At 44.5% G+C, this 12,550-nt stretch overlaps 1 protein-coding gene across 2 annotated transcripts; it reads right to left on the reverse strand.

The window, feature by feature from the left end:
• Positions 1-1,996: 1,996 nt before the first annotated feature.
• sall2 (spalt-like transcription factor 2) lies at positions 1,997-11,478 on the reverse strand. 2 transcript variants are annotated; one of them, XM_070845763.1, is made up of 4 exons: positions 11,164-11,478; positions 9,388-9,534; positions 3,683-7,596; positions 1,997-3,342 (listed from the first exon to the last, which is right to left on the reverse strand). In XM_070845763.1, exons 2-4 carry the CDS (start codon positions 9,461-9,463, stop codon positions 3,043-3,045), a joined length of 4,290 nt encoding a protein of 1,429 aa, XP_070701864.1. In that variant the 5' UTR covers positions 9,464-9,534; positions 11,164-11,478; the 3' UTR covers positions 1,997-3,042. The 2 variants fall into 2 exon arrangements, with proteins under 2 accessions (XP_070701864.1, XP_070701865.1); XM_070845764.1 differs by lacking the exon at positions 9,388-9,534 and having other exon boundaries at positions 11,164-11,270.
• Between the last annotated feature and the right edge of the window lie 1,072 nt (positions 11,479-12,550).

A 12,550-nucleotide genomic window follows, 5' to 3' on the forward strand; every position in this document is an offset into this window, starting at 1 on the left:
CCCTGAATTGCATGAAGCTGTTGGTGTTTACAGGGAGGGGAGCACAAACAGAGCTGGAGGAAGCTTTTGTCAATACATTACGCAGGTAAAACGTTTTGGAACACAATAAACTCACATTTTCTATATTATATTTCGATGATAAGTTGACCTTTAGGGTGATTTAGCAATACAGTCATCTGCTCCTATGACAGAAACATCACTTCATCATAGAATTCAAATCCTCATCCTGATTTTACCCCTGCCATTCTTTTCAAGTCCAAGGCCATAACCAAATATGGTTAAAATATTATTTTCATATATAAGGTTAAGATATTATTTTCATTGTAATTATGGGGATCACTTCATTACTGGTTGCCCTTACTGTAATGTATTCCACATTAAACAGAGTAATATTTCTGTGTTAATGAGTCTTGCACAAACAGGCCAACACACTGGATACTATGCAGCATCAGATTGTGTTTAAAAAGGGAAATTGCGCCCTCTAATGCACACATTGCAAGTACATTTGAACAGTAACGTGTCAGATGACTTTAAAACCTCCTGCTGTATGCCCCCTTCTTTAAGGGGGAGATCTTTGTTCTTTACCTTTGTAGAAATGGTGTTGTTTCATAACTGCAGGCAGCCACATGCCTGCAGTGGGGAAAGTATTCAGACTCTTTTCGTAGTATAAGTGCTAATACTCCAATACTCCATTACAAGTATAGTGAGTACAACCAGGAACATGCTCTTAAAGCATTCAAAATAAAAGTAGTCAGAATGTCCCCGTGACTGTTGTCCTATTATTTATCACATCATTAGATAATTATTAGTCATGCATTAATGTAAAGCGGGATTTTACTGTTGTGAATGGTTGAGGTGGAGCCCACTTTGAACTATTTGTTATAGAAGTGCAACTAGTGATTATTTTCATTATAGATGAATCTGATGGTTATTTTCTCAATAAACCAAGTGATTAATGAAAATCAGAAAATAATGAGAAATACCACCACAGTTGCCCAGAGTCCAAAGTGACACATTCACAACGCTTGTTTTGCCCATCAACAGTCCAAACTTAAAGATTATTCAAAATAGGAAAATAGGAAAGGAAGAAGCAGCAAACTGTCACATTTCAGAAGCTGGGACCATGAAATGTTTTGACATGAAAGATGACTTGAAGGACCATCAGAAATATTGGCAATTATCTTTCTGCTGATTGACTGAACGACTGATTAATTGTTGTCTTGAATACTGTATGCTGTAAGATAAAACATATTCTACAGGCTCATCATATGTTTTTTTTTATATGTTTTGTAAAGTAACTGCTAACTAAAGCTTTCAAATAAGTGAGGTAAGAAGTACATTTTGCTTTAGATTGTACTGAGAATAAATATAAATTAGCATGAAAAGAAGATGCTCAGTACAATTTTTATAAAGTACAGTACTTGAGTACATGTACTATGTTACACTGCCACATGCACACTTTGTCAGTTGACATTGTGGGCTCATTGGTATGCATGTAGTTGCACTCATTTGTTTGTGGTAACAGCAGCTATAGATTTCACATCACGTAGGACGGCTGCTGGGGCCATGATGCTTATTAGCAGCAATGTGTGCGCATGCATATGGAGACAAATGTAAAAACACATACACACACACAGAGACATTTTGTCAAACATGAGACATGAACATTGTGTCACCAACCTCATGTACACACCCTGTGTAGATCAGCTGATCTGCTGCCATGGCGGAGCAAAGACAGCTGGCTTCCTCCGCTCCCCTTGGTTGATGGGACATATGAGAGGGGAGCTTTGATTGTCTTGGCAGAAAGCAGGGATCAATGACGTGACTGTGAGGGATCATCAGACATTATAATTGCTTATGAGCATATATGCATGCTATGTTTAAAGAATATAAGTGAAAGTAAGAAGTGAAAGTGAATTCCCCAAAACAAGACTGAGCAATATTTTGTTTTTCCAAATTGATTTTTAATGTGGAGATAGTGAAAGTACAGCTTACAACAAACAGACATAGACTTTATAGTAACTTAAAGTTTTAATAACTGAAAAAGTGTTACAGATATTACTTTTGGACCAAACAACAATCATAATATTCACAAAGCTGAAGGTCAAAGGTCACACACAAGACCATGTCCTCACTGGGTTCACAAACACTGCAGCTGTGCTTCTGGTTTGACAAGACAATATAGTGAAAAGTAAACCACAATGACATGAGTGACTAGTTTATCTGAATCACATAATGGGGGACAAACGACTTAATATTCCCCACAGAATTCACTTTGTTGTCCTTGTTTTCTCTTGCAAAGCAAAGCAAATTTAGATAAATTAAGAACAAGAAGCAAAACTTTGTTTTGCATACTTAATTTCCTCAATGATATCAGTTCCCTCTGTAATTAAATGAAAGAATCTTTTAGATATGAAGCTGACCTTGGTCGGGAAGCATTTGTACATTTGACATTTTTTGGTTAGCTTGAGCCTCCTTTGGTGCCAGTTGAATCAGATTTGGTACATGGCACAGCACGGTGGGTCCTGAAATGTTTACATACTGGTATAAAATCATTTGACACTATTGTTTTAGTGTAATTCTCTGTGACTCACTAATGAGGTGATAATATCAAAGTGTATTGAGTATCAAGTTCAAATGTATCTGAAGGGTAAAACAAAAAACACAGATAATTATTTAACCCAGGTCTGATATGAAACACTGACACAACAGGGATACTCTTTTTTTGTTAGAATGTGCATCAAACTATTAACAACTTCACTTTTTATCAAGTCCAGCAAAAACTGGACTTGTTAAAAAGTTACTTATTGAATATTTTCATCTTTATTTGTACAGTAGCTGTCTCTTTTTTTTTTAACACAAGACCAAGCTGGTTGACTCACAACTTTCACATACAAACATATTACTCTGACTATGAAACTGACAGGCTACTTGAAATGTGTTAAGGAAGCAGTACTACGCAAACGCCCATACAGTTTCATCAAAAGGTAAACTTTGATTGAAAACACCAGATTATTATCCAGCCAATAACGCTGACTCTAGTTACGACCCCTCACTAGACTCTTCCCCAGCTTCATCAGGGGCCCTTGGATCCATCTGAGATTGAACAGGTGACTTTGACTCATTCTCTCCTTGGCTGCCACCGGTTGGGTCATCAGTTGGCTCGTTACTGGTGTTGAGGAAGGCTTGGTACTGGTTCCAAAAGCCGGCTGAACTCCTAGTTGCAGGAATGTTCAAGGAAGCCATAGATGCAGAAGAGGGAAGTTGGTCAGAGGAGGAACGACTGCTACGAGCTGGTGGCCGTGTTGTTTTGGTTACCACACCATGATGCTTCATGTGCCCCTGGGAACAGAAAGGGTTACGGTTAGGCTAGATATAATAGTGAAGCATGCCCAATAAAATGCAGTGTAGTGTAAAATGTGTGGCTAATTTTACGCCTGCCATATGACTGAAGCATGCACCTTTTCTTTCTTATCTTTACATTCTTATGGACTAACAATTCAACAAATTGAAATTTTAGTAACTCGCAAAATATATAGCTCTGTACTAAAGCTGTGAAACATTGTTTAAACTTACTGGAAAAAAAAACTTCTATTGATGAAATGTATGGATATCTTGGTGCAGTAAGGTTTTACAGTAAGGTTTTTTTCAAAATCAGATATATCAAAATCTATTTCCTCACCTTCAATCCACTGCGACTGGCATACTCTTTACCACACTCAGCACAGCAATAGGTCTTCTTCTCAGGACGTGACAATGGAGATGGGAGGGTTGGGGCCAGGCTGATAGGGACAGGAGCATCCAGGACTTCACTTGGAGCCAATCCACTAATCTTAACACCTTCCACACGGTCTTCCCTCCCATATGAACTAAACTGAAAGCTCTGACGGGTCTCCCTTACAAAGGTGGCAGGTCTCTGGGATGCACCCCTTACTTCAGCACCAATAGTGTCAGCAGTTTCCAAAGTGGGTGTCATTTTGGGTTCCTCATCAGGCACAGTTGCTTGGTCTGGCTTTGGTGTTACTGGTGGAGGAGACTGATCTTTGTCTTCTTCCATAGGTTCTGGTGATTGGGGCCTTGGGGAGACTGAGTCTGATTCCAAGGCTGATGCTGCATTAACATTAAGAATCTTGACTCTTGAATCTTGACTCACATCTTGACTCAGAATAGGGTTAGAGGAGGTACTGTTACTGGTGTAAGCAAATGGAGCACCAAGGACAGGTGTGCTTTGTAAGTCCTCCAGGTTTGATCTGGAGCCAAGGAATGCATCAGAGGAGGTAGATGCTTCATCCTGTCCGCAATCCACTTCCACGACATTAGATGACATTGTGATTTTGGTAACAGTGGACGAGATTGGTGGGGGGGTGGACTTAGGAAGATGCACATCGACATTGGCTTGTTGTTCAACTTGGTTGTCTTTGCCAGCTGGGGAAGCTTGATCTGTCTGTGGGAGGGATGTCAAGGGGGCACTGACGCAAAGCACAGGGGGTTCTACACTGCCTGGTGGTGGAGTTTGTGCAGTGGGATTCATGAAGGGGTCAGGGCTAAGGTCAGAGGGTGGAATGAGGTCGGGACTGGAGGACCCAGACTTGCTGGGATTTTTTGTGAACTCAACTGATTTCATATTGACAGAGACTGAGACTGAGCTAACCGCTGGAGTTTGAAATTGTGAGCTTGGGCCTGGGCTTTTAGAGTGGCCTGCTAGAGGAGGTGTTTTACTAGAGGCAGTATTTGGGTCCGTGGACTGGGATTGAGATTGTGACATGGGTTTGGCATTAGATTCAACTGGCATTTCATGTGTAGAATCCTCATCTGTGCCATCTGTGGGCAACTGTCCACCAAGATGCATACGAATGTGGTGCTGGAGCACGAGGGCATTAGTGAACTTGCGCTGGCACAGTGGGCAAGAGTTCTGGACACGTGCATTAGGTGGTCGGGCATGATGGGTGGCCAGATGTGACCGCAGGCTGCCTTTGGTAGAGAAGGATCTGCCACATATTTTACATGGAAAAGGGCGTTCTCCCAGATGCGTAGCCTGGTGCAGCCGCAGTGCTCTGGGACAGCTCAGCACCCGTAGACAAACACCACACTGATTCGTTGTTAGGTTACCAGTTGGACCTGCGATGCTTAGTGACGATAGCAAGCCTCCCGCCATGTTACTTGCTCCATTGGCATTCATGCCTAGGGCAGCAACCGTCTCATGGGTGAAGTTTGAAACAGCAGTGGAAACAAGAGTCAAAGATGGTGCGGATGCCATGACATATGTAGCAGAAGTGCTGGCATTTGTGAGACAACTGTTGGCTGAACTTGCTGAAGAGGTAGTGGCATTGCTAGATAACATCTCCAGCATGGAGGAGGAAGTAGAGCAAGAAGTCCATGAAGAAGAGGAACGGGGAGGTGCCTTTTCTAGCTTCTCCACCAGTCTTTGCAGCTTGGAGGTTTCAGATGTAGGAGTGGATTTAGTCATTGTGGAAGGCAGGGAGGATGGAGTGGTAGTGGGTTGACCTTGTACTTTATGAAAGGAAGAGAAAGGGAAAGAAAGCTGAGAATGGCTGGTTGAGCCAAGATGGTGGGAGCCTGGAGTAGAGGGTAGTGGGGTGCGTAGCAAGCCAAAGGCCGGATGGTTGTAGAGGGATGAGGGTGCAGTAGGAGTAGAGGAAGAAGTGGAAACAGATGGGAAAAGGAGCTTAGGCAGGTGAGCTAACTGAGAGTACGCTGCAGGAGAAAGCATGGGGGCATGAGGGGGAGTATTCTCATCAAAATGCTGCTGCTTTGCACCCTTGAATAATCCTGTGATGGTGGAAGACGAAGACAAGGAAGGATTGGAGAGAAGGGAAGTGGCCAGAGAAGAGTTGGAGGCTGAAGAGGAGGACGATGAGTGAGATGAGCCGGGGGTGATAGAAGCTGCAGCGGCTACAGCTGCAGCTCTATTAAGCTGCAGGAGAGAGTGGGAAATCAAAGCCAGGTCCACACTAGGGGGCAGGGGTAGAGTAGAAGGGGTAGATCCCCCAGAGGCTGCCAGAGAAAAGCCTGTGCTGGTACCACTGACCTCCAAATTATCTCCACATGTTTCATCCTCAGGTCTGCTTTTGGGCTTCTTCTGCATCACATTCATGCCACTAGTACTGCTGCCACTGCTCATGGTCTGTCCCATATCTGATCCCCTAGTGGCCCCTAGTGCCACCCCAAACAAAGAAGGTGGCAGGAGTGAAAGTGAGAGTTCTGGGTTTTGTTCACGATGGCGTAGGAAGTGCACCTTGAGGTTGCCTCTGGTGGTGAAGCGACTGAGGCACACTGGACACTGGTAGGGTCGTTCGCCTGTGTGTGAGCGTAGATGTATCTGTAGGGAGGAGTCACTGCTGAATGTTTTTCCACAAAAGCGGCAGGAATGTTGCAGGCGGCCAGTGGAGGAGGAGCTGGATGCAGAGGAGTCTGCTCCTCCAGAGACAGATTGCAGAGCTTGTTGGGAGTTTGGGACCATAGATACTGATGTGGGAAGGGACGAGTTTAGGAAGGACAGGCCACTGTGGTCACTCACTGAAGTGGTATTTGGAGATTTCTCATGAAGATAGCGGTTGGGCAGAGCTAAAGACAGGGCGAGTGGATAGGTGGAGGAACCCATGGAGATAGCAGCAGAGGAAGAGGTGGAGGGAGCCGTGGATTGAGAACTCATCCGCAGGTAACCATGAGACCCTGCAGTCCCTCCTGTTCCTTCCATCTGGGGCTTGTGGGGCTGCAGGATTTGAGACAATGAACTGCTTGGCTTTGTGGGTTTGTTGGCTGCCTGAGAAGGGAGCAGAGAGGAGAAACATGCTAGGAGAGGAGTGACAGAGGTGGGAGGCTGCGATGCAGTTGACTGAGTAGCTGGACTGGCTGCCCTTTTGTTGCCTTCCAGACAGAGCTGAGGCAGGGAAGGGAATAGATGCTGGGAGGGTGTATCTGTGGTATAGGAGTCCCCACCGAGGCGTAGCACCTGTCTACAGATCTCCTCTGTTATCTGCATCTGATGGATCTGTCTTTGCTGCAACACCCGCAGCTCCTCCAGGATCAGGGCAATGCTCAGTTGGGCTCTAGAGGGTGCAGCTGAGGCAGATGTCACTCCTGGGCTGGGAGTTGGAGTAACAGGGCTTGGGGGGCCCTCAGGAACGCGGCTTGGGCTACCTGGGTGCGGTGGAGGACAAAGTGAGGCGGAGGACGATGAGGATGAGGAAGAGGTGGTGGTGGTGGCTGACAGCCCCAACTTGGGAGAGGCCATGTGTGCGCTTCGGGAGGGGTGGGTGAGGGCACTTGCAGAGGATGTAGGATTGAAACCAGATAGTCGAAGGGCAGGTGATTGTTGAGTTTGGGAGGAGAGAGAAGAGTATGGGACGTCAGGAGAGAGGGAAGGCTGTGGGTCTTTGAGGGGCTGGTCGGACAGCTGACTCGGTGAGCAGGATAGCGGTGGACCCTCAGTGGGTACAGAGATAGACTGAGAGCCCTTGAGAGATGAACGGAGTGCAAGGGGCAACTGGGAGCTTTGAAGAGAGGAAAATGGAGAGCACAAGGGAGAATCCAGGATAAATGGAAAGGAGTGTGACTTCACTGCCAAGTTGTCATCTAGGGAAATTGAAAGAAGAAAATCTGAATGTACTTTTATCATAATTAATAGTAAAAAAAAATAAAAATAAATCAAGGTTTACACAATGGTCTTCAATCTATTTTGTAAGACCTCAGAGTTAGAATAATTTTAGATAGAAATCAAAATTTACAAAAACCAGCAATGACAAGTATAGGATGTTATTAGTGTCTAAGAAATGGAAGAATTCAGTTCTTTAAGAGATGACTTTTACCCTCTGGGTTTAATTTCCACCACCTTATCATCCTCCGCTGCTTTCTTCTCCTCTTTGTCCTGTCTATCCTCATCAACTGCAGCCTCCCCACCACTGTCACTACACACACAAACACACACGTCATGCATGCAGGCACACATGCTAAAACACACTCACACAGATTCCACTGATCTGCAAGAGTACACTGCTCACCCATAGAGGAGCCTACCTTGTTTCCAGGGTAACACGCACAAGACAATGGACTTTACCCCCCCAATAAAATGAAGCCACATCCATACACTCTTCCATCCCTGCCTCTCTCTCTCTTTCTTCCTCCATTCAATCTGTCTTTTTTTTCCATCTCCTCGAGAGCCCTTCCCCCACTAGCCCAGTGGGGTGCTGAGGGTTAGGTCTTGGTTGGGTGCTGTACACTCTACTGGGTGCCTGATTGGCTGGCAGTCTTGACCTTAAACACTCTGAGGTCACATTCCTGATACGGTTTAGGGCTAGGCAGAGGAAGAGAGGTGACGTGCAAAAAAAACAAACAGCCCAATAGACAGACATGATGACTCACAGACCATCAACAAGCTAATTTAGTCTGGAAAAGTGTAGACAGATTCACAACGTACCTGTCCATGTGCAACACTCAGACACAAAATGAGTGAACACTTTGTATGCACACGGTTGCTCATGCACACACAAACACATCCAGAACTTACTGCTGCTTACAATTTTATGATACAATGTGGGCCCTATTCCTGTAACTGGAGTGGACGGATAGACACAAGTACACACAGTTGCGTGCACGCACACGCGCGCGCGCACACACACACACACACACAGGCACACACACTTCTTCATGGGTATGTTCATGCTTCAGTGCCCAGCAACAAAGCTGAAAGGGGACAATGGGGTCTAATGCTGTTGCAGTTAGAACACCTTATACAGTGCCTCACAAAGTTTCCTTTTCTTTGACCTTCTCATGCTCATCTCTTTGCTCCTACCAAACCTGTATCTCATGTTTCATTCAAATTTTCAAACTCACTGCACACTGTCTTTTTCAGCAATATTTCTGTGGGAGTTTACTGTTTATCCCACTATTCTGGGTGGTCTGTGTTTTTTGAACCTGGCACTGATGATGACTGAAGACATTTGGGCTTCACAGAGCAAAGAAAGTACCCAATGGCTGCAACCACGGAGAATTAACTAAAAGCTCTACAGGATTGATTTTTCAGATGCAACTTTAACAGATTGAATTGATTAATAATTCTGGTAAGAAAGAATTTCTAAATGTTGATAAACATCAAATGATTAAAACAAGTCTTTGATAAACTGTTCAAAATACAAAATTTTAGTAATTTGAAGTTGGAGAATACAACAAGTGCAATACAGGGCAAGAGATAAAGCATCACATGATACAGTAGTTTTTACCATAAAATATCAAACCAACACTATTAACTTTGTACAGTCTGTGTATGTTGAGGAAAGGTGACTTCTATGAGGTCTAAACTTCCCATCCAATGTGAATCCAGTCCTACTGAATAACCAGCATTCTTCTGATATAGAGTCTGTTTCTCACCATGCTCAAGTATCCGACAGGCACCAAGGGTCAGGCTCATAAGCTGCTGGGGTCGTTTCTGTTTCCGACGGGACATGCTTCTGCAGGATGGGACCGACGCAGGGGCGCATTGGCCAACACACAACTTTTATTCTGTCTCCCTGCACACTGAAAGAAGTAGGTATCTAAATTACTCAGAGGGAAAAAAATTTGAAAAAACTAAAGTATCATCTCCAAAAATGTGACACTGGACGCTCCGGGTTGATTAGTCTCAATCAAGTGTGTCCACGTTGGTGGCATTGTGGTGCAGAGAAAGAAAAGCAGAACTACAGTGCCATGTGACAGTTTCTCTCTACAAGTCTCCCTTTTCTCAAAACTCACCGTTGGCCCTCCTTCCACACACACACACACACACACACACACACACACAGCTCACTTGTTCATCCACTACTTTGCATTCAAATGGCGAGTGAACACTCCTTCTTTTGAACCAAGAGTCCACTGCCTCTCTTTGGTAAACCCTCATACATTGACGCTCAAGTTCATCACATAATGGCCCTTGCCTGAGCTTTCGATCACTGATATGAGCCTCTAAAATCTAAACCTCCCCGTGTGTGTCCTCCTGTGTGCAAGAGAAGGAAACACAGGTTACGCACAGGTTGGCGTAAAAACCAACGCCAGCTTGGTTACACCAATTATTCCTGTTTTGTGGTTATTATTTTTTATTTTTTTACAAATTACACCAGACACATTGTGACACACACACACACCTATTTAAGTCTATTTAAGGTGTGCGGCGTGTTTCAGAGATTTCATGACGTGCTGTGCGAGCTCAGCCAACAGAGCGGCTGAAATGAGGTGGAATTTGCAACAATGGCGTTGAGGGAGCACAGCTGAGTGAACATCACCCTCTCAGAGCCTCTCCAACACATAAGGCCACTGACTGGAGGCACAATGCTCCCTTTTCACCCTCATCCCGACTGCTTACCACGTGGAGAGAGGTGGTGAAAGAAAGACACAGACAGAGTGAGGAGGAAAATAATTTTTCACTCAGGCCCTGTGACACACACACACACACACACCCCTCCACCCCCCACCCCTGGATAGACTTGGATAGAATAATAAAATGCATCCGTGGTTTGATATAAAGTCTGAATGTTACAGCTCCTCACGCGGTGTTTGTGGAATGATTTGGGTCTGAGGTGTTGAGAACATGTCTTCCTTTGTTGAGCAGAGATAATCCTGTTCTTTTAATGGAATAGACAGTTTAACCCGGGACTTGTGTCATTCCTGTTATGGGCCTATGGACACTTTTCTATGCAAACCAAGCAGTGATTTCCGAGCGATATTCAATGATTAAAAAGAAAATAATTAGCCAATAAATAGACGCGTCAATGCGTAATCGATCATATTGTGCCAAACAGAAAGAAGTGAGAACTCTGATAGTTATCAAACAGTCAAAACGGAGGATAAAACCGCTTTTTTTTTAGCCAGAACTCTGTTGTGCCAACAACGCATTCGTATGTTTCGTGCCATCTCGCCGATATGTTCGCGTATACGACGATCGACGTTTTTACATCAATGTTTGGAAACAGGCGCAAAATACGGCGGCGAGATGCGCGTCCCCGCTACTGTACGGCGACCTGTTGCACGCCACGCGCGCTCCCACATCATAACAAGTTATGATTCATAAAATATTATGACTTCTCCGAAAAATACTGTCCCGGATGTGCATTTCCCCCACAGGCCGCTCGTCGCCGACACAACCGCGTAAAATATAACACAAAAATAACTTACCATGTTTGAAACGATGATTTTTGGCAGCGATATTGTGTAATGACAGGGGGGAAGCTCCGGAGCTTATGTTGGTGAGATCGGCTCCGTCTCTCAGCCGGGACACTGGCGCAGCATTTCCCTATTCACTCCCAGGGATGCGCAGTCGGACAGCCGCATTTCTTTCAATTATTTATCTCCGTCGCAAACCGCGTTTCTTTCTCTTATGACAAAGGCTTATTATGTCTGAATGTATTTACTCATAGTCCAGTGCGGGAGGAGAAGCGGGGCGGCGCAGATAGCTGGACTCGCTACGGGGGGAGGATTATTGTTCTTGGCCGTGCGTGCTGCTCTTCCTCCTCTCTTTGTATTTGTCGAGGCCTGCTTCTGTCAGGCCTGTCTGCGCTCTCTGCGGTACTGTCTGTCTGTCTGTCTGTCTGGCTGGCTGTCTGTCTCCCTGTCTCTTATAATTAATGGCCCTCTCCGCCAGACGGTCCTCTGGGAAACAGTGACCACGGTTACCTCCACATTGGCTCTCAGTGTGCATCTCACATAGGAGTGCAGGCCCGGGCACACACACAGCCCTGATCCAGGGCTGAATCAGCCTGAGGGGGACTCAGATTTGCACAGGTGTGCATGGTTGCCCGCATCCTTTTTTTCATGAAAAAAAAATCAAATCATAATTCATATTTTTCAGATTTTAATTTTTAAAAATTCTATTAATTCTCATTTTTTTACAGAATTTACTTGAAATGTTGGATTTTTGCCACTACATTGGCTGTCTTCGCTCTTTGACTCATTATGTAGGACACACACATTATCCAGAAGCCAAAATGACCTTGACTGACACCCAATGGAACCATTTCCAGAAACAGGCGGGTACTTGGATCTCTTCACCAACATGTTTTGTTCATCTGGAGACGAGACACTGATAACATACATTCTGCATGGTGTTAACAGCACCATGAATAGCTCCTCTTAAATATCCCAACATCTGTGGTTTGTTATGGTGATAAAAGACTATCTGATGGTTCAGGAAGGGGCTCACATTGTAACTTTATGTTGGGACAAAATATCTTTATCTTTATCATTAGTTCATTTTTTCCACCTGTCAAATTCCACTGATCCATTCAATACAGTACAAACCTGCCCTGTAGAGTCTCAGAATAATCACCAGCCCTATCATGATGAAATACTTTAAATCCGAACAGCACATGTTGTACATACAGCAACCATTACACGTGCAAAATGATGAAGACACTTCATGAAAACCTTTGAGGTAATGCCACCGTTATTGGTCAAAAGTGTCACTGAAGATAATACTTTTGTAATGTTCATTGTAAATAAAGAAGAGTCTGCAGCCATGTCAGTGGACCTGTGAGGCTGAAGGTGCCACGATGTGAGCATGCTT

This window comes from Pempheris klunzingeri, chromosome 15, assembly GCF_042242105.1.
Source record: "Pempheris klunzingeri isolate RE-2024b chromosome 15, fPemKlu1.hap1, whole genome shotgun sequence".
NCBI lineage: Eukaryota > Metazoa > Chordata > Actinopteri > Acropomatiformes > Pempheridae > Pempheris > Pempheris klunzingeri.